This window comes from Micropterus salmoides, unplaced genomic scaffold (genome assembly GCF_014851395.1).
Source record: "Micropterus salmoides isolate LMB-PRFRI ecotype aquatic unplaced genomic scaffold, ASM1485139v1 Ms_hic_scaffold_18, whole genome shotgun sequence".
Classification (NCBI taxonomy): domain Eukaryota; kingdom Metazoa; phylum Chordata; class Actinopteri; order Centrarchiformes; family Centrarchidae; genus Micropterus; species Micropterus salmoides.
This window is the reverse complement of record NW_024040928.1, coordinates 20,378,543-20,398,565: the sequence shown is the minus strand read 5'-3', so window position 1 is coordinate 20,398,565 and position 20,023 is coordinate 20,378,543. Positions and strand designations below refer to the sequence as shown.

General features: G+C 38.4%; 4 protein-coding genes across 6 annotated transcripts; 2 read left to right on the top strand and 2 right to left on the bottom strand.

The window, feature by feature from the left end:
* Positions 1-15: 15 nt before the first annotated feature.
* Positions 16-2,777, bottom strand: grcc10 (gene rich cluster, C10 gene). 2 transcript variants are annotated; one of them, XM_038726767.1, is made up of 4 exons: positions 2,641-2,777; positions 1,835-1,911; positions 1,469-1,645; positions 16-552 (listed from the first exon to the last, which is right to left on the bottom strand). In XM_038726767.1, exons 2-4 carry the CDS (start codon positions 1,884-1,886, stop codon positions 413-415), a joined length of 369 nt encoding a protein of 122 aa, XP_038582695.1. In that variant the 5' UTR covers positions 1,887-1,911; positions 2,641-2,777; the 3' UTR covers positions 16-412. The 2 variants fall into 2 exon arrangements, with proteins under 2 accessions (XP_038582695.1, XP_038582696.1); XM_038726768.1 differs by having other exon boundaries at positions 1,835-1,888; positions 2,641-2,767.
* Positions 2,778-2,966: 189 nt separating this feature from the next.
* saysd1 (SAYSVFN motif domain containing 1) lies at positions 2,967-4,518 on the top strand. The gene is made up of 2 exons (XM_038726765.1): positions 2,967-3,204; positions 4,041-4,518. The coding sequence occupies exons 1-2, from the start codon at positions 3,004-3,006 to the stop codon at positions 4,362-4,364; spliced, it is 525 nt and encodes a 174-aa protein (XP_038582693.1). The 5' UTR covers positions 2,967-3,003; the 3' UTR covers positions 4,365-4,518.
* Positions 4,519-5,176: 658 nt separating this feature from the next.
* Positions 5,177-9,056, top strand: bpnt1 (bisphosphate nucleotidase 1). 2 transcript variants are annotated; one of them, XM_038726279.1, is made up of 10 exons: positions 5,177-5,483; positions 5,831-5,952; positions 6,089-6,193; positions 6,314-6,421; positions 6,640-6,688; positions 7,607-7,690; positions 7,894-7,985; positions 8,059-8,256; positions 8,469-8,574; positions 8,774-9,056. In XM_038726279.1, the coding sequence occupies exons 2-10, from the start codon at positions 5,833-5,835 to the stop codon at positions 8,923-8,925; spliced, it is 1,014 nt and encodes a 337-aa protein (XP_038582207.1). In that variant the 5' UTR covers positions 5,177-5,483; positions 5,831-5,832; the 3' UTR covers positions 8,926-9,056. The 2 variants fall into 2 exon arrangements, with proteins under 2 accessions (XP_038582207.1, XP_038582208.1); XM_038726280.1 differs by lacking the exon at positions 7,607-7,690 and having other exon boundaries at positions 5,181-5,483.
* Positions 9,057-9,120: 64 nt separating this feature from the next.
* Positions 9,121-16,923, bottom strand: LOC119908532 (serine/threonine-protein phosphatase PP1-beta catalytic subunit-like). The gene is made up of 8 exons (XM_038726282.1): positions 16,767-16,923; positions 14,470-14,601; positions 13,982-14,212; positions 13,577-13,681; positions 12,590-12,661; positions 12,163-12,314; positions 11,232-11,366; positions 9,121-11,142 (listed from the first exon to the last, which is right to left on the bottom strand). Exons 1-8 carry the CDS (start codon positions 16,816-16,818, stop codon positions 11,038-11,040), a joined length of 984 nt encoding a protein of 327 aa, XP_038582210.1. The 5' UTR covers positions 16,819-16,923; the 3' UTR covers positions 9,121-11,037.
* Between the last annotated feature and the right edge of the window lie 3,100 nt (positions 16,924-20,023).

Sequence of the window (20,023 nt, the reverse complement as noted above, 5' to 3'; positions counted from 1 at the left end):
TAGTAGTACCACAGATTCACAGAAAAACATTTTTATTTTAACATAACAAAAGAATTACATTTGATACATCTGCCAGTATATAAAAATGGTATAACTTAAAATTATAAAATCGATAGCATTAAAGGAAAAAACATTTAAGGTTCAACGATACAGGAAAATGGCCATAGTGTAACATGTAACAAATAAATACTGAAACATTTAAAAAGCAATAATTTAACATGTTTTTGCAAAGATGCTTTAAATGAAACCATTATGCAGAGATTTTAGTACGTATTAGTGTGTTGAGTTTGAAACTGTGTTTTCCATTATTTCTCAAAAGTAGATGATAGACAAATATTTGGAATTACAGTATGTTCATGTCCATCATTAGATGAAAGTAACCTTGCAGTTGACCAATGAATGTAAACCATTCCTATGAAGCTGGAATGGCGCCTCCTATAGGTGGTGTTGACAGCGGCGGCAGGAGGAGAGACTTCAGTTTAGCGGACATGGCTGCAATTTCAGGGTCCTGGGTTTCATACATTTTCACCAATCTGGCAAATTTCAGGACACCTGAAGGTGAAGCAGAACCAAGATCAATGTGAGGAAATGTGTCATCTATTCTGACGAACATGCCGTCTAGGGGTGGTGATGGCATATAGATAAGATGCTTGCCTTTGGTGTGGGAGACCTGGGTTCGATTCCCACTGTGAGACATCTACCATTGTGTCCCTGAGCAAGACACTTAACCCCTAGTTGCTCCAGAGGCGTGCGACCTCTGACATGTATAGCAATTGTAAGTCGTTTTGGATAAAAGCGTCAGCTAAATGAATAAGTAATGTCTATGCGATGTTGTAGAGCATGGCACTTCTGACAATATCTACATATAATGTGTCGGGTTGACTTGTCTCACTTTCAGATGATATGCATACACTAACAATTAGAGAAATCAAATGACACACATATATATTACATTACACACACACACTTGGTACGGAGCAATGAAGCTGTTCTGGAGGCTTGTGGTGGCCTTACTCCCTACTAAGACACTTCATGTTTTTTTCATTTGTCACCCATCTGTATGGCCCAGCTCTGGTGAATACGTTGATGAATTCTGGTCTAAAGAGGTTTCTTTTTTGTTTGTTTTTTAAAGTTAAATCCTGTGGCAAAATGTTCCCCTTTACAGCAGTGCTTTGGCTCCGAATTTATGAGTTTTCTTGTGCAGACTTTACGAGAGACAGGAGGCTCAAGTAGTGGTAGCGGCAGCTAGCAGTGGTTCTAGTCCAATGCACACAGAGTACATCTAAATGGTTCTCACCAGTAAAAACCAAGAAGCTGTCTACTACATGATATACAGTATTTGTGCTAAAACATCCTTTCTGCATGACAAATCAGCATCTAGTCAAAGAACTTGGTTAGTGTAATTAGTTTCAAAGAGGAAGAAACTAAATCTATGGTTTAGGGATACAAAGTGCTGCCTCATGCTCACCCTCTCCTTCATTGTTGAAGCCGTAGGCTTTGATAACCTCTTGTTGAATCAGGGTGGCTACAGGGAGCACAAGCTGCAGCATCTTGCCCATGTCATTGCAGGCACTTTCTCGAGCCTCCTCCATCCTGGCAGCGTTTTCTGGTACTGAGAAGGCCTGGATCACCTCACTCAGTACCACTGTGATAGCAACAAACAAAACATCAGCATTCCTTTGAACACAGTTGTGACAGATCTCAGCTCATCAGGCACGTTTGACATTCTCGCAGTATTTGTCCACTAGTCATTCAGCAATAATTATGTATGGCAACTAATTAAAAGACCAGAAAATACTGAAAATATAAACTTTATAGAAGCAGATCCTCTCACCTCTGGTCTGCTCAACAGTGAGTGTGGGCTGCTGTGCTGGAGCTGAGGCCATGTCTGGAGAGAACAGAGACAACAAGCTGTACACAGATGATTACAGTGAACAAGAGGAAAGAAAGAAACTAAACACAATTCACACTTAAGTAATTATAACAAAATGACATCCTTCTGAGTAGTTTAAAATAAAATGAAATAGCATTGGTTATAGAGCTGAACTAAGCGATTAATCGTTTCACTCTTTCTAAGCAAAACTGCAAAATACCATTTTCTGTTCTTCCACTGATTATTCATAGTTTCACACGATTGTAAACTGTAAATATCTTTGGGTTTTGGACTGTTAGTCGGTCAAAAGAATATAAATGGCAATATGAAGACGTCATATCAGGTTATGAGAAACTGTAATCGGCATGATGGAAGGAAAGACTAATAATGATAATAAATAATGATGTAAGACAGCGAGGTAACTTGTTACAATGGTCACAATGGTCCTAAACTTAAATACAGAAAGTAAACCTACATCTAGCTGTTGGAAGATGATGCTTTCTCTATCGTTTAAAAGTCTCACTAAAGTGAGTTAACCTGATATTAATTAGTCTTTCACAAAATTACGCCAACACTTGAGCTGGACATCGGTTCAATGGCTGAGCCCATCGATCGTTGACTTTCTCTCTATCGACAGATTAGAAGCTAACTTAAGCTAACGTTAGCTTAGGAGAAGGTTACCGTTAGCAACAACAGCTCAAACGTATACATTCACAAAAGTATTTTTACTGTGCGTAAAAATGGAGAGGTTTGGTTTGGAAACTCACCACTAATGAAAACAACTTAGCTTGTAGCAGCAGTGTGAAAATGTGCCAAAAAACGACACCTTTTACGACGATTGAAAGCGTTTTACGACACAACGTCCGCCTTTCAGATAGACGTGGGTGTAAAAGGTAAACAAACGTCTGGTTGAGCTAATTAACATGGTGAAGTCTCTAAAAATGTAATTAAAGTAGAAGTTAAAGTGAATGACAGTCTATAATTGTATTGGACGCTGTGTGAAGCTTTACTGAAACAAAGCCGATATCAAAACGTTTTGAATGAGTTGTAGTAGCAGCGGTTTTGCCACGTAGGCCTACACCTAAGTTAATAACGTTCGTGTAATTTAAGGAACAAGTCGGCGTGTGTCGATGGAGAAGAAGCTTGCAGAGTTCAGAGCCAGACGACAGGCTGAAAAGGCTGTTAGAAAGGATGAGAGCGCTGGTCAGCAGTGCATAGCTCAGACATCAGGGGACTCAGCTGCTCAGGCGGATACAACATCATCAGCTGACAGTCAAGAAGCAGAGGAGACAGAAACAAGCAAAGATTCAACCCAAAGCTCTGAAAGCAAGGTGAGACATCACTGAGTTTACACAGCTCAGTCTGTTTAAACTATGAAACAGGTCAGAAGTTCATTATCTCTCTGATTAAATGTTTTCTTGTTACTTAGTAGACTTCACTGTGTCAAATTTAAGATCACTTTTTCTAGTTGGTGTGTTGTGTAGGTCCAAAAATAAAATAAATCAGATTAAACACATAGAACTAAGGCTAAAACTCATGAATATTTTAATTATCGAATAATCTGTCTATTGTTATAATTACTTTATTTTTTATTGATTTATTATTTGTTGTATGTCAGAAGAATAAAAACTGCCAACCATAATTACCCAGAACCCAAAGTGATATTTTGTGATATCTATCTCAGATTGCTTTTTTCTCTGATCAACATTTCAAACTCCAAAATGTATTAAATTTACAGTAATAGAAGCAGAAAGATTCTCACATTTAAGAAGCTGTGGATGTTTGGAAAATTGTGAAAAGTCTTGTCGATCAGTGTTTCCCAAAGTCTAAGGTGACGTCCTTAAATGTCCTCTTTTGCCAACATCCCAAAGATATTCAGTTTACTGTCAAAGAGGAGGAAAGAAACCAGAAATATTTATATTTGAGAAGGTGGAATCAGACAATTTGGATGTTTTTTCTTTAAAAAGAGGACTCAAAGCAATTAATCGATTATCAAAATACTTGGCGATTAATGTAATAGTTGACAACTAATTGATTGATCGACTAATCATTGAGCGCTACCTGTAAGTAACAAGTCCTCCACTCTAAATTCACACTGTATGCCGTGTACCTGTGATGTTGAAACACATTAAACTTATTAAACCTCCTGTTGTGTCCTTCTCTACAGGACCGTAGTGACTGGCTGCTGGACAGCGCTCTGGGAAGATGGCTGACTTCGAGACAGTTTGTCTTCTCAAACCTCACTTTGCTTAAAGTGCTGCTGTGGCTGGTGCTGCTTGGTCTGTTTGCTGAACTAGAGTTTGGCCTGCCTTTCTTCATCATCTCCCTCTTCTACTGGCTCTACGAAGGACTCCGTAGCCCAGCTGCCCGCGAGCCGGGAGAACTGAGCGCTTATTCTGTCTTCAATCCGGACTGTCAGCCTCTGCTGGGCTCTCTCACTGCAGAGCAGCTGGAGGGAGAGATGGGTTACAGACCTCTGGCTAACAGATGAATTGCTTGTGATTTAAATTATATAAAACAAATCACATCTTTTTGTCTGTTCAGAAATGTTAATTTTATTCAGGAATATGCAGGATACAATATTAAATTGAATTTGTTATTTCTGTATAACACATTAAATTGAGTTTGGCCTACTTACAGTTTTATTCCTGTTCCTGTTTCTTCTTTGAAGCAGTTTCTCACATACTGTATGCTATGTCACCTAGTGCACAATATATTACTTGGTGACATTTTCCTTATGTATGATTACAGAATTTTTAAATCTGTCATTTTGAACCTTTACTTCCATTTCTTGTATTGATTAACATGGGTTTGGTAATAAGAAATGTGGGAAGTATATTAAGAAGGAAAATGGCGAGAAACAACGGCCTGTGCTGAGTTACATACACTTAATAAAGCTGCTTGTAATTTTTATGAGAAAATGTTGTTTACTTGAAAAAAATAGCTTCCCAAGTTTGATAAAGCATTCTGAAATGTCAAGCAGTATTGCATCTTGTCTCTAGGCCAATATCACAATTTGGCATTATCATTTTGTTTGTTAAATCTGCCATGTGAAATGTAAAACTCTCAAATGGACTTTCTTTATAAAACTAATGAGATTTGAGCACAAGAGTAAAGCTTGATACACAACATGGAAAGCAAGTATCTCTGTAGGTATTTTTTGTTGTTGTAGGGAATCAGTCTTTTCCTCTCGCATGAAACATGGCGGACACTTGGACCCAGAGCCCTATGACTTTTAGCACAGAGGGAACATGCTTTATAGACAAAGCGAGATACTTCGCTCACATCCACTTCCGCCTTTGCTTAAAAGACGTTAGACTGGTAGATTTGATAGTTTTTGTTTTAGCTAGGACCAAAATAACTGACACACTTTTTTTAAGCTCACTACCATATTCAAGCCGGGTTAAGCTTCCTTCTTTTTATGCGTGTTAAACGTTAGTTAGCAGATGTTACATAATGACCTGCCGTCTTGCTTGCTGCGGTAACTATCTTGACATATTTTTCAAGGGGTTAAAAGTGTTGCACTTCCTGTATCTCTACCTCTAATTCAAGTTGTTGTCGTACCCGTGAAACCTGTTTGGTGGCCACCTGTCTGTGTTCGCATCAATAAGTAAGTATTAACCCCTCTTCACCAGCATTACTGGACAATTAACTCCATATTACCGAATAAATATCTCTGATTTAGTTAGCTATGTACAGTAGCATGTTAGGTAATTAGCCGCACATGCTGAGGTTTAAGCATACAGTCTATGGGTTTAAGTTAACGTTACCCAGCTAACCTTATTGCTCTAAATAATAAATGTAAAAGGGTGTTTTGTTAGTTAAAGATAAGCGGCTGCATTAAATTTTTTTTAAATGTCCTCAACATTTTGTACATAGTCTCATAACTGCTTCGTGAAGGCTGTAGATTTTGAATGTGTCCACTCATATAGATGGCCTTTGTGCTCTGTCTATCAGGAATGTCTGGAAATCCTGCTGTGGTTATGCGGCTGGTGGCCTCTGCCTACACTGTGGCTGAAAAGGCCGGGGCCATTGTGAGGAATGTCCTTCACAGTGGTGAACTGGGCATAGTGGAAAAAGTGGGACCTTTTTATATTTGGTATTTAAATCCCAGAAGAAGTTAAAATGCTCATAACTTGTCCCACATGGACATGGGAATAGACTGAGATGAATTGTTTGAATCTTTTCTGCTTCCTCCTTATAACCCCTGCACAGACCAGAGCTAATGATCTGCAGACACTGGCAGACAGACTGGCACAGCAGAGCATTTGCGCATCACTGTCCAGATGTTTCCCCAAAATCACAATCATTGGAGAGGAGGCAAGTGTGTTCATAAAATGAGGTCCATGTACACACCGATCCCCACAAGATTATTCTAGTGTTGGGCTTAATTGGAGAGGAGTGAAAGACTGATGATCACGTGTATCACTTGTTTATTAGGAGCTTCCAGAGGAGGAGATAAGGGAAGATCTCATTGAGAATGGCCACTCAGAGGAAATCCTTCAGAAGACATGTCCTGCAGAATATAGCGGGCTGAAAGAGGAGGAGGTAAGCACCTGTAGAATCATAAATTCAACTAATAGTTTGTTTTAGCAATAGACTAAAATATTTGTATTTATAATTATTTATATTTTATATTATAATTTTACTAATAATTATTAAAAAGAGGTGCAGTACAGTTTTGTCATCACAACAAAAATTCTGGTGTTGAGTGATCAGACACTTTTTACTCTTACTGTGTCCATGTGTTTCTTTCTGAATCTCAGCTAGTTGTGTGGGTTGATCCCCTCGATGGCACAAAGGAATACACTGAAGGTAGGCTCTTCAAATGTGCTTCTTTAAAAACAAATCTGCCTCTCTAATGAATACATGATTGCATTCGTTTTGCATTCATTTTTTAGTATTAGTTGATATTGGTAATCCTAAGTTGTGATACCTAATGAAAATCACCAACCCCTTGTGAAATAATCATCATCAGTGAGTGTATTGAGTAAGAGCCCATGCAAAAAAAGTGTGCCATGGTAAGGAAACCTTTCGACTGTATTATCACATTAATATTGTGCTACAAACACAAAGAAACATTTGTAGTTATTTCAATCATTACTAATTGTTGGTTAGTCTTTCTAGTGAGTTAACTGGTAAAGGTACCGTGTGAAGTGTTTGTTGCTATGTTACCAGTTTGGATGTCGATATGGATGTTATAAAGCAGTTACAAAAACAGTTACTTCATCACTGTCAATATAAAAGTCAGTGTTTCTGTGAACACAGAGAGATTTTAAATGTGTGGAGAGAAAAAAAGATCACTGGTATCAGATCAGCACTCTGTATCGAGTTGAGGTATCAGAGTCTGATTTGTCCGATCAGCACTTACTAACAATAGAGTTTAAACTTTTGTGTTCCTGAAATACAATTTTACAGGCAGCTGTTAAACAAGTATTTTTTATGGCCATTGTAGAATGTGATGAAAACTGAATTATAATAACAGGTTTTGCCAAATTTTGCTAAGTGATTTTACTACCTGGCAGCCACTGTTTTTATCTTTGTTTTAATTTTATTCAGTTCTTCTGTCTTACTTTGCTGTAAAATCCTTTCTGTGCACCACTTTGTCGGGTTGCCTCCTGGCTCTGGGCTCTCAGAGCTTCACTATCACTTTTTCCTCTTTCTTTTCCTTCCTTGTGTTTTCCTGCTTCTGCTGTCTACATGTGTGTCTCACTCTCTCTCTGCTGACGCCAGCATCGAGGTGTCTACGTTACCAAACTGAGGCCCAGATGCCACACAAAGGGTCGGATTCCTCTCAGCCTTACAGCACAGCTCTCTGTATGGGAAGGCAACAGCAGGAAACTGATAGAAAGATTAACTCTGGCATTGGATAAAATTAACTATTTTGCAACAACGTGGAAGAGATCTTTCATTTTTAATATTTTCCACAATGACACTTACATGTAACTGGTCACATCACAAATGTTGGCTTATAAAGTGCAGTAAAAAAACTCCAGCTAACATCCTGCTCTTTTCTGAAGGGCTCCTGGATAATGTGACTGTGCTTATTGGTATTGCATACGGAGGCAAAGCTATTGCAGGTGTGATCAACCAGCCTTTCTACAACTATCAGGTACAGACCAAACTAAACAATCTTGTCTCGTAAAAGCTGTCACTCCGGTTAACTCAAACTGTTTCCTCGTCAGCTCGGAGCAGGAGCAGATTTGGGAAGAACCATGTGGGGGATGCTGGGGTTGGGCGCCTTTGGATTTCAGCTGCAGGAAGTTCCAGGTGATAAGCGTATCGTCACCACTACACGTTCTCATAGCAACAAGCTGGTAACAGACTGTGTGGACGCCATGGAGCCTCATGAAGTTGTAAGAGTGGGTGGCGCTGGAAACAAGGTGAGCTCATCTAGTTAATAAGACTAAAGTGACCTTTGTCCTATGGCTATAAATGGGACAGGGACTCAAAGAGCCAAAGTGGGCTGGGAATCCTTAGGCAATAAAGATATTATAGATGTTAATAAAGTGTTTTAGCTTGAACACGACCGGTGTTAGTGAAAGAGCCTGTTAATGTGTAAAGAGTGTTTGTTTATCGAATCATCTCTCTGCAGATAATCCAGCTGGTTGAAGGAAAGGCTTCTGCTTACGTCTTCGCCAGTCCAGGGTGCAAGAAGTGGGACACCTGCGCTCCAGAAGCCATTCTGCAGGCTGTTGGGGGTAAATAACCATCAATTCTGTAGTAGCAGAGGATGTAGGGAGTATTAAAATGCATCTAGATAAAAACTCTTGAGTTTTTTAACAAACTATATTTTATAGCCATGCATCTGTAGGTTAAAATTTAAACATTTTACACCATAAATACTTTTCAAGTCTTTGAATCAGTGTCTAAAATGAATTTAATTTTTTTCCTGTTCAGGTAAACTAACTGACATGCATGGCAATGCATACTGCTACAACGCTAATGTAAAGCACATGAATTCTGCTGGCATTCTTGCTACACTACGCAACCACGAGTACTACATCAGCAGAGTACCACAGTCTGTGCTGCAAGCCCTCAAGTCAGAATGAGTTCTGTCTTCAGACTTTACACTAATGTCCCTCTGTGGTTCACAGACTCAACACTTAAAATGCATCCAGAGGAGAGTTCCTGGACACACAATGTTGTAAAATATACATGTTCATGAAGTCTCATTGAACATACTGGACTCACATTCTTTTTGTGTCATACATCACTGAACACTTAATTAACCACAAACAAACAGATCAGGCTCCACAGCACATCCATTTATTTCACTTGTTTTAAACCAACTCTTACAAATCTCAAAACGCCTTTACATACCGTTTCCAACTTGAAGACCAATAGATTTACAAGGTAAAAGGTAAGATTTAAATAAAAATACATCGGTTAAATGTTTATTAGTCAGTTAGAAATGATTTACTTAAGTCAATAACCACCAAGTGGGAATGCTGTAATATAACCGGCTTGACGCCGACAACAAATGCCATTGACCTGATGATTTTTACCTTTTTTACAATGACATGCGATGACTGAAGTGCAACAATGTTCAGTGTGGGAGGTCGACATCTACTGCTGTGAAGAATAAAGAGCTTTTTGAGCTGCAACAACTTAAGAAATATAAAAGGTGATAACTATTTTTTAATCCTGTACTGTACGTCAGGTTCTGTGGCTGTGTTCTTCACATTTCTTTTACACACCATCTTCTCCTGCAGCGACATACGTATCTCTACTGTTCTACACATCTACTGTACTTACCAGACTAAAGGACACAAGGTGCTCACTGATGTTTAATTCCCACATTTTCCACATACATTGAATTCACGTCAGAACTGAAAGTGAAACTTGTACGCTGCTCTTTAACAAACACAAAAGCTCCTTCGGTGATGTGAGGGATAAGAAAGTTTCAGAGTTTGGCGTTTGAGGAGAAGAGATTGGAAACACTCATGTAGAGCATACTGCGTATTAATGCCCTAGTAAAAGTACAGCATAGCTTGGTTGTGTCTTTTAAAGTTCAAATAGGCTACAATGGCCTTTACAAATGTTTGCTTGCATATGGCTAGCACTACTGATTGCACTTATATCTTAAAAATCTCAGGATTTTATTGATATCTCCATGGGGAGAAAAACACAAAGTTACTCCAAGGGCAACTCTTTGAATAAAAATTTAACATTTTGGGAAATTTTCTTAGTTGATTTTTTGTGAAGACCCATGTCTGTCTGTTAAATATGATTCTGCAGCCAGCTGCCTGCTAACCTAGCTTAGTATAGTCTAAAGACTATAAGAAACAGGAAATTAGTAACCTGGCTCTGTCCAAAGATAACAAAATCAACTTACTAGAATTTCTGAAGCTCCGTAAATAACACATTATAGCTTGTTAGTTTAATCTGTACAAAAACAAAGGAGGTTATGTGCCTGACTATTTCTCCCTGAAGTTTCTGCTGGTTGTGTGGCAACAGGTCCTTGCCTAAAAACTATCAAACATGAAAAATAGTTTTTTTTGTTTTTACACTTTGTTTAATCCATTAAGTGGATTCTGTTGAACCAGGCCAGCTGCTTCCCATTCCCAGCCTTTGTGCTAAGCTAAGTTAGCTGGTTGCTGGTATTAGTTTCATATTTGACAGACATGAGTGGTATTGATCTTCTCATGTAACTCCCAAAATCTATTCCTTTAAGCAGTGTACTACTTAAGCCTATACAGAAGGGGGTAATGGCAGTAATTAGGTTAATTACATGAACTTGAGACAAGAAACGCTTTGCCCTGTTGTCTGTGAGAATTTAAGGATTTTTCATTGGCAAGGGCAAAGAACCCATCTCAATCTCACAAGAGTGCATGCATTTACACAATCACAATGGAAATTGTGCCTGGAAGGCAGCGAAGCATCTTTTCTTAACATCTTGCCCATTCCACAAGAGTTTAGTTTTAATATTGCTGAATGGACTGAGTAGCAGAGGGTTGAGTTAATATATACCATGGCATTAAAAAAATTGAAAAAATACCCACAGAACAAGCAAAAAACACTCCTGGAGTTGTTGTTTACACACGAACAAGCTGACTGAGAGAAGGCTGGAGTGTTTGAGGCAGCCTGCAGGGAGGTGGACCAGAGACCAGCCAGGGGGGAGGGGGAGGAGGAGGAGGAGCAGGAGAGTTAGGGCCAGCCGCTCACCTCTTTTTCGGTGCCTGAGTGGTGCGAGGCGGGGTGACAGGGCGCCCTGAATTCACCCCACCATACTGGTACTTTGCTTTTTTTTCTGACGGCTTCAGGATCTGAAAGAAACCACGATGGTAGTGATAAATACATTAAAAGCGCATAATCAGGACACATGTTAGGGTGCAGCAAACACTGACTTCTGTACCTGAAAGGAGCACATAAGGGACTCGTCCACACTCATCATACCCCCTGCGTTGTCAAACTCCCCGCAATAGTTGGGGGCAGAGAACAGCGTCACCAGCTGTCGTTTGGCAAAGAATTCATAGCCGTCTTCAACAACCTGTAAGAGAGCAGGATTAGAGCTGAAACATTTAGTAATTTTTAAGCAAAAATGCCAAAAATTCACTGGTTCCAGTCATCTGTTACAGTAAACAGAATATTTCAGCGTTTTGGACTGTTGGTCAGACAAAATAAGACATTTAAATATGTCATCTTGGGCTCTAACAAAAGTCTAGTTTCACTTTTTTCTGACATTTTGCATAGAACAACAACGAATTGATAAATCAAGAAACTAATAAGCAGGATGATAAATAATTTTTTTGGTTTATTTTAATTTACCAAAAGTGCCAGCACGAATGCACTCTCAGTACTTAGTGGTAATATGTGATAAAGAAGCTACAGGGGAATAGAGCTGCATTATTATGGCTAAACCTGTATTACAATTGGGGCTGGACTAAATGCCACATATACTGTTCACACAGAGGTAGTACAAACAGTACCCTGCTTTGTATTTCATTTACTGGATTAGCCAAAAACACACACATTCCCATGGCTATTCACAATTATTAATTCATCTTTAAATTAGCAGAAAACTGTCTTTTTTGCTCTTTTTTGCTGTAATTGAAAAAAAACAAAAAAAAACAGTAAAAATCCTGTCTCTGAAATCAGTGTGTCTTCTATATATCTTCTGTGTTTCTATCGTTGCTAAAATGTATTCTGACATTTTAACATTCTCTGCACAGTCGTTTGGATTTGTAAAATAAAGTTGTTCCATTTGTATTTGCCTAAATAAAGTTTAATTCCCCATGATGATCATTTGAAATTAGCCCTTAATCACAAAGCAGCGCAAGTGTTACCTGATGTGCTCGGCAGATGAGATCCAGGTCGTGACGGTTGAGAAACTTGCTGACCACATCAGCCCCAAAGGTGAAGGAAACTCCCCGATCATTCTCTCCCCAGCCCTGGACGTCTTTGTCTGGGTCTGACCACAGCAGGTCACACAGCAAGCCTGGCACAAAAAAAGAAAGCCTTAAGCATCAAGGACTACAGAAAAAACAAATGTATTAAAAATATGTCTGAATTACTAACTATCCGTTTGTGTCTAGGATAGATATTATTTTTGTCAAAACCAAAAGCATTGTGTCTAAAATTTTAACATGAAATGGTTAAACTGATCATTTTCATTGCAATTTTTAAGTATTATTCTCTTGAATAATGAAATAGCACATTACAGATTTTGTCTTTTAGTTCAAAAACACAAACAAATACTGTAGGACAACAGACCTGTGTCTGGGACATCAGTGGGTCTCATAATGCGTCGAATTTGTTCCATGGACTGTAGATCAGGTGAGAGACCTGAGGAGAACAGATGATTGTATTGTAAGTGAGACACACACACTGCATTAAATCCTATGTAAATCAGAATGCACATGAAAAAAATAAATAAATAGTTGACTTTTATTCATCCTGAAGAAAAATGACAATGTGTTGACTTAAGGCGGGTTCACAACAACCCTGTTTAGTCTGGTTGAACGGAGCCCTGGAGCATTTACCCCCTTGATGCAGTGCGTTTGGGTTGGTTTGAAAGCTGGACTCGAACTCTGGTGCGGACAAAACAACCACCTCGAAGGAGTGGGTTCGGAGCACGATCAAGTGAACTCTGGAGTGGTTAATTTCTGGTGTGAACGCCATTCAATCCAATAACAGGACGTGTGCTATTGTGTCATTTTAAATGTCATTTCATTGGTTAAAAAAACTTTTCTCTTCCTGATTTGGTGCCTGGTGAACTAGTAGCGCATTTGCTACCAAAATTTCAACTAGCAGGGGACAAACCTGGACTCACGACGAACTGAGATGACTCTTGAATTTTTCGGCAAAAGAAAATGTTTCTCAGTTACTACAGAAGGTGCAGAAGACACTTGGTATTCAAAATATTCAGTGAAAAATGAAGGAGAATGGATTCCAATGAACAGCTGATCAGCATCGTGTGAAAGTAAAAAAAACTGCATCAAGAGTACATCAAAGTACTGTACAAAGGACCAGTTGGAAAATTTAAACCATGTATCATCCTAGCGTTGGTTTGATTCAGGAACCACCTTTAGTTGTGAACCCGCCCTTACAGGTAATGTACTTGCACATTTTTTATAGCGCCATAATCACAATTAACACCTGTAGTTACTTTACACATATTAACTAATTACATAATGTAACAGTAATATAGAGATTACATTCTAATCAATCCTTTAAAATATACCATTCAAAATCACAAACCTCCATGGCAGCAGAAAATCTTCTCATCAATAATCGCAGCAATGGGCAGACAATTAAAACAGTCTGTGAAGGTCTTCCAGAGCTTTATGTTGAACCTGCGCTTGCCTAAGGAAAAGATAAAACAAAGAACAAATCAGACAAGGAACAATAGTAAATGAGGCTTTTAATTAAACATTCGAATTAGATATTTCTGTCATCTAAATGAACTTTACGATTAACTCTGCAAACATAGTTAAACTAAATGCTGTAAATATAAATCATCAGAGTCTTGAATCGCAGTTTTATAGCTCTCCTTTACCAAATACAAAACATTAAGTAGGCCAACTCACAATTAGCACAACATACAGTGAACTGTATGCACATGTAGCCAGTGCACAACAAAAAGGGTTGTGTTTTCCAACTTACACTCGTCATAGAAGCCGTAGATGCGGTTGATGGAAGCACACTCGTGGTTCCCCCTGAGCAAGAAGAAGTTTTCTGGGTATTTGATCTTGTAGGCGAGCAGCAGGCAGATGGTCTCCAAAGACTGCTTCCCTCTGTCTACGTAATCCCCCAAGAACAGATAGTTGGCCTCTGGAGGGAAGCCTCCATACTCAAATAGCCTCAGCAAGTCAGTATACTGTCCGTGGATATCACCTGGAAGGATATGTTCATCCGTATCAAATGTCGCAATTAACATGAAAATCTCAATAATGTGAAATGAGTGAAAAGTTTATACAAAACACTTATTTTAAGCACCTTACAGTACATTGACTGTGTGTGTTTTTACGATGTTGTGAAAACTGTGAACCCTAGCAAATAGTAAGGGACCTACTCTGGTGGCCTCACAGATAGCCTCCACTGTGTATGTAAACAAAATGAAAGGGGTGGCTGTTGATAGGTGCTGTTCTCACCGCAGATTTTGAGTGGAGCCTCCAGTTCGAGCAGGATCGGCTGACTGAGAAAAATCTCTCTGGACTTGATGCAGAGCCCCCGCACCTCAGCCTCTGTCATCTGTACCACCTTCCCTGGACGACATCCTCGCACTGCAAGTCAAGAGTACAAAGAGGTCAACAGTAAACATGGGCTGATCCTTAAACACGGTCGAGTAAGTATTAGAAACCATACATTAGGACAATGAAGCATCAAGTAACGAATAGGCATCAAATTAAACATAATGATAATTTCAAATAGTAGGCTAAATCAGGACTATTGTGACCATAACCTATAATCTATTGTCAGTACATTCATATATATAAGTAAAGAGTCTGGGTTATAGCTAAAAATTTACATTTTAGGCCCGTTTCACACTGATGCTTACAAATGTATTTTTTTTTAAATTACAAAATACTTTAGTTATAGTTATTATTAATTATAAGTATTAAAATGCCTAACAATTACTGTGAGAGAGATGGCACGTTTCAGTCACGTGCTTTTCTTTCGGCAGTGGGGTTTGCTGTCCTTTTGTTTACATTCACATCAGGTGGGCCATTAAAGACAGCTGACCAGTGCATTTGCTTTGCTACTGCTCAGACATGCCATTTATTCCAGTCAACATGGGTTGTTATGAACTGGCAAGTACAGGAATGAACAGCTTGTTGGCTCAGCTGGAAGTGAGTGAGTGAGGGTGGTGTGATCCAAGCAGACAAAGTCTAGAGGGCAGCTTCATGTATAAAGAACAAACAACATGCTTGTTTAGTAATGTCGTAGCGTTGGCTGTAACCGCATATTGGTGGCTAAAGTAGCTCAAAGTAGCATTGCAGTATCAACATGACAGACCTTTGGCAGGTGTATGAGTAGCAAAAAAAACAACAAAACAAACATTCAAGAAGAAAATTAATAATAAATAAATTAAATTAAATACAACTAAACAATATTGTTTATATATAACGTTCTTTCCTTTAAGCCACTGGTTCCAGTATAGATAGCTGGGAGTGAAAACAGAAAAAGAAATGTGTTTCATGGTTTTAATATCTGTTTTAAGAACAAACTTAAGCACCAAACCTGAATTGTATTCTAAGAAATTTGCAGGTTGTGCATCTGGGTGGGAAATTGGCACTAGCCAAATGCGGGTTAAATATCTGAATGTGCCGGGGAGATTTCAGACACAAAATAAAGATTTAATTTTGGGTGTAGGTCTGGGCGATGACGACCAATGTGTCCCTAAGCAAGACACTTAACCCCTAGTTGCTCCAAAGGTGTGCGGCCTCTGAGACACAGCAATTCTAAGTCGCTTTGGATAAAAGCGTCAGCTAAATGACTAATAATTATTATTATTATAATCACAATAAATGTTAAATAATTATGTCTTTCAAGTTTAAAGGCTGATTTTTGCTCCTGAGTGAAAGTTGAAGAAACCAGATGGTTAATTGTGGTTTTAAACTATTCTTTAGGGTTAGAAACACTGATGTCAAACAGTGGATTACTTAACAAATCAGAGGTAAAACATGAAAAAAAAAAAAAAAAAGATAATTTTTTTCCCAACAAAATTAAAAATCTTTTTTAGTCCCTTTTTCTCAACAAAATATCATTATTGTTTTATTACTACCCCTAACTGGGTGGCTGGTAACTGTTAACGTTAGATGTTTACATTTAAAAAATAAATTCTCACATTTAAGGGTACATATGGATGAATCTAAGGAAAAACGTCTCTGAGTTCTGCAGGCTTAAGTGATTTCCTACGTTCAGTGGGGGTGTGTCAGGGAGGTAGCCGACTTGCTAGCTAACGTTATCTGCCTTGCCACCGACAACAGTTAACGTTACTTAGCAAACACAGCGTTCAATTGTTCATTCCACCTTAAGCATTAATGGGAAAACACTAAAACGTTACTTGTCCGTACTCTGCCACACAGCTGGTTTAGCTGTTAACACGTTAAGTTATATCACTAGTTAGCTCTCTATCAGGCAGCAGCGAGCTGAATTGTTACGCCTCTCTCCCCTTTTACTCAGAGCAACGTTAACTAACAACCCAACATTAGCCAACAGTTAGCTACCCAGGACTGTGACAACATATTTACGTTTATTACTGGATCGGAGAGCTTTTAACGGTTAGCTTACGGGTTATCGATGAACAACACAATAGCTCAGGCTGCAAGATGCTGAAATTATTTTCAACATATCGCGAAGTTACTGGTTACAAAAAAGAACGTACAGTTCAGTTACCTTCTTGTTTAAGGAAGCAGAAAGGCAAAATATCACAATGCTAACCTACCTTCCAGCAACCGAGAGATTATGCTGTCAACGTTCAACTCGCTTTCCGCCATGTTTCTAATACCAACACGGGCAGTTGGCCCTAAACACTGACTTGTAGGCTCAAAACAGGCGAGCCTTCCCAGGCACGCACACAGAAGGTGATATTATCGATCACCCAAGTTATCAGCAGCAGTGTTGGACATTTACCCAAGTATTGCACTTAAGTGGGGCAGGGCAATTCAACAATAATAAATCATAGTATTTTTCCTAAATAACAAATGTTCGATTTACCTTAAAAAAAAAATTATTTATGCATATTTGTTGAAAAAAAAGATTATCAAAATTTGTTTGAATGTTTTACCTCAAATATGTAAAGTGATCCTCTATTTGGCATATTTCTGTTATATTCTGACCATTATACATTTATATACAGCAAATAACATAAAATATGAAATTACACCAGAAGATATCGCAACTAATATCAGAGTTGTGTTGGAATATTGAATTAAAGTGAGGTTTCCATTCAACAGATTCATTAGTACAAGGTACAATAAGTTTATTTATCATTATACAACACAAAGTTGTACAACGAAAAGAGGGTTTTGAAGTCCCTAGTGCTACACACACAGAACTCAACAGATAATTAAATGTACTGTCTATTGAAGTATGGTAATATAAGGAATCCCTAAGGTAAGGTATATTAAGGTAAGGTATATTATAAAATAAAACAAAACAATATACTACAGTTATTTATATACTTATATACATAAACTACTAATATACATATATTATAGGGAATATGCACAACAACCAAAAACCTTTCTAAGTAGAAATACAGGGAGAGAGAAGAGTAATAGAGCACTATTTTTCTGAACTCAGTAATAGAGCACTATTTTTCTGAACTCATTACTACACATAAACACAATCCCAGGTTTCTGTTTAAGACTGTGGATCAGCTGGTAAACCCAACCCCTCCTTGTGCCTCAGCTGGAAGTAATGATGACTGTGAATTGTTTTTATCTTATTTTACCAATAAGGTGGTGTCAATCAGAGCCTCTATTACCCCCACTGCCTCTTACTCAGAGGTTCCTCACCAGCAACAAGAGAGTTTAAACCAGTTTTATCCCATCGACTTGTCTGAGCTTTTAAAAACAGTATCACAAATGAGAGTGTCCTCCAGCCCACTTGATGTAATACCTACAAAGTTTTTACTGAAAGTAATAGATTCTGTTGGGCCCCATTTGATCTCTGTTTTCAACAGCTCCCTATCTACTGGTTGTGTCCCTGATTATTTTAAAATGGCTTGTGTGAACCCACTTTTAAAGAAACCTGGTTTAGATCCCTCCCTCCCACATAATTTTAGACCAATTTCAAAACTGCCTTTTATTGCAAAGATTCTAGAAAGAATTGTGTCCAAACAGCTGCTCACTGTACTGGAAAATAACAAAATATTTGAAAAGTTTCAGTCTGGTTTTAGGAAGTACCACAGCACTGAGACTGCCCTGCTTAAAGTCACCAATGACCTTTTAATGTCTGCTGATGAAGGCATGTGCTCAGTCCTGGTACTCCTGGACCTTAGCGCTGCTTTTGACACCATTGATCATAACATCATGTTAGACAGACTGAGACACTGGGTGGGGATCTCTGGTACTGCCCTAGAATGGTTTTCATCCTACCTGTCAAATAGGAAGTTTTGAGTGTCTGTAAACAACTATGTCTCTTCGTTCTGTCCAGATAAATATGGTGTGCCTCAGGGGTCGGTCTTAGGACCCATTTTGTTTTCCTTGTATCTGCTTCCCCTTGGACATATTATCCATAAACATGGCATTTCTTTTCATATTTATGCTGATGACACACAAATATACTTGCCCGTCAGATCCACAGACCCTGGAATGCTGAGTTCACTTAACAACTGCCTTTGTGAAGTTAAAAAATGGATGTCAAATAATTTCCTCCAGCTGAACTCAGACAAAACAGAAATCCTGGTCATCGGGTCCCAGCAGATGGCAAATCAAATACTGCCATCTGCTGGTTCCCTAGTAAATCACATTAAGCCTGTGGCAAAGAACCTTGGTGTTTGGTTTGATAGTAATTTAAATTTTGAGCAGCACACCACAAAGCTTGTTCAATCATGTTTTTATCAACTTAGAAATATAGCTAAAATTTGATCTATGTTAACTTTTAAGGACACCGAGACCATTTTACACGCCTTCATCTCATCACGCCTGGATTATTGCAACAGCCTTTTCACCTGTTTAACCCAAAAATCTATTGATCGACTCCAGACTGTCCAGAACTCAGCTGCCAGGCTTTTAACCAGAACGAAGAAATATGACCACATTACTCCTATTTTAGCTTCATTACACTGGCTCCCAGTATGTTTTAAAATTTACTTTAAAATTCTATTGATCACTTTTAAAGCTCTTCATGGCCTCTCGCCTTGTTATATTTCTGACCTTTTAGTCCCATACACACCAGCACGTACCTTGAGATCCTCAGGCAGAGGTCTGCTGTCTGTTCCAGAGTCTCGACTGAAAACTAAAGGGGACAGAGTGTTTGCTGTCAGGGCCCCGAGGCTCTGGAACAGCCTGCCTGAGGAAATCAGGTCAGCTGAGTCAGTGAACTCTTTTAAGTCCCTTCTTAAAACATACTTTTATAGGAGAGCTTTTCCCGATCTTATTTGACTGTATTTTATCCCTTTTATTTTATTGTATTTTACTAATTTTATATTAATTTTTCATGCTCTTATCTTGTTTTTTTTGTATTATTCTTTACACTTGTTAAAGCACTTTGTAACTTGTTTTTGAAAAGTGCTCTACAAATAAGGATTATTATTATTATTATAATATGTTGTTTTTAAAGAATGCTGACTGAGCAATTTGAAACACCTCTTTAATCCAAGATGCCAACATGACAAAATCTATTCATTTGTAATGTTATTCTTTTCAATTCAGTCATTATTTTACTGTCCATAATTTACTGGGAAAAAAAATTCCTAGAAGCTGACTTGGCAGAATTCTGTAATTTGGTAATTATTATGGAAATTGATACAGTTTTCAATTAGTACTTGCACTTCAAGGAAATGAATTCCAATTTATTACTGTAACCCTGAGAGTATGTTCATTAAAGCACAGCAGGTCAGCTGAACATGCAAAATTGTTTACAGGCAGGCATACAATTCAACATATGGAGGAACTTCTATTCTCCTTTATGTGAAAGCACATTATGGATGCAATACATTCTTGTCAAGATTGTGAATGCTGCACTCCTTGACCA

Coding starts and splice junctions, on each gene's coding strand:
- bpnt1 (XM_038726279.1), top strand. CDS start 5,833: ATGTCTGGAAATCCTGCTGTGGTTATGCGGCTGGTGGCCTCTGCCTAC. Junction 7,691..7,893: donor GCCTTACAGCACAGCTCTCT/GTATGGGAAGGC, acceptor TCTTTTCTGAAG/GGCTCCTGGATAATGTGACT. Junction 8,575..8,773: donor CATTCTGCAGGCTGTTGGGG/GTAAATAACCAT, acceptor TTTCCTGTTCAG/GTAAACTAACTGACATGCAT.
- saysd1 (XM_038726765.1), top strand. CDS start 3,004: ATGGAGAAGAAGCTTGCAGAGTTCAGAGCCAGACGACAGGCTGAAAAG. Junction 3,205..4,040: donor CCCAAAGCTCTGAAAGCAAG/GTGAGACATCAC, acceptor CCTTCTCTACAG/GACCGTAGTGACTGGCTGCT.
- grcc10 (XM_038726767.1), bottom strand. CDS start 1,886: ATGGCCTCAGCTCCAGCACAGCAGCCCACACTCACTGTTGAGCAGACC. Junction 1,646..1,834: donor CACTGTTGAGCAGACCAGAG/GTGAGAGGATCT, acceptor TTGCTATCACAG/TGGTACTGAGTGAGGTGATC. Junction 553..1,468: donor CTTCAACAATGAAGGAGAGG/GTGAGCATGAGG, acceptor CTTCACCTTCAG/GTGTCCTGAAATTTGCCAGA.
- LOC119908532 (XM_038726282.1), bottom strand. CDS start 16,818: ATGGCGGAAAGCGAGTTGAACGTTGACAGCATAATCTCTCGGTTGCTG. Junction 14,602..16,766: donor AATCTCTCGGTTGCTGGAAG/GTAGGTTAGCAT, acceptor CTTGACTTGCAG/TGCGAGGATGTCGTCCAGGG. Junction 12,315..12,589: donor CACTGATGTCCCAGACACAG/GTCTGTTGTCCT, acceptor TTTTTGTGCCAG/GCTTGCTGTGTGACCTGCTG.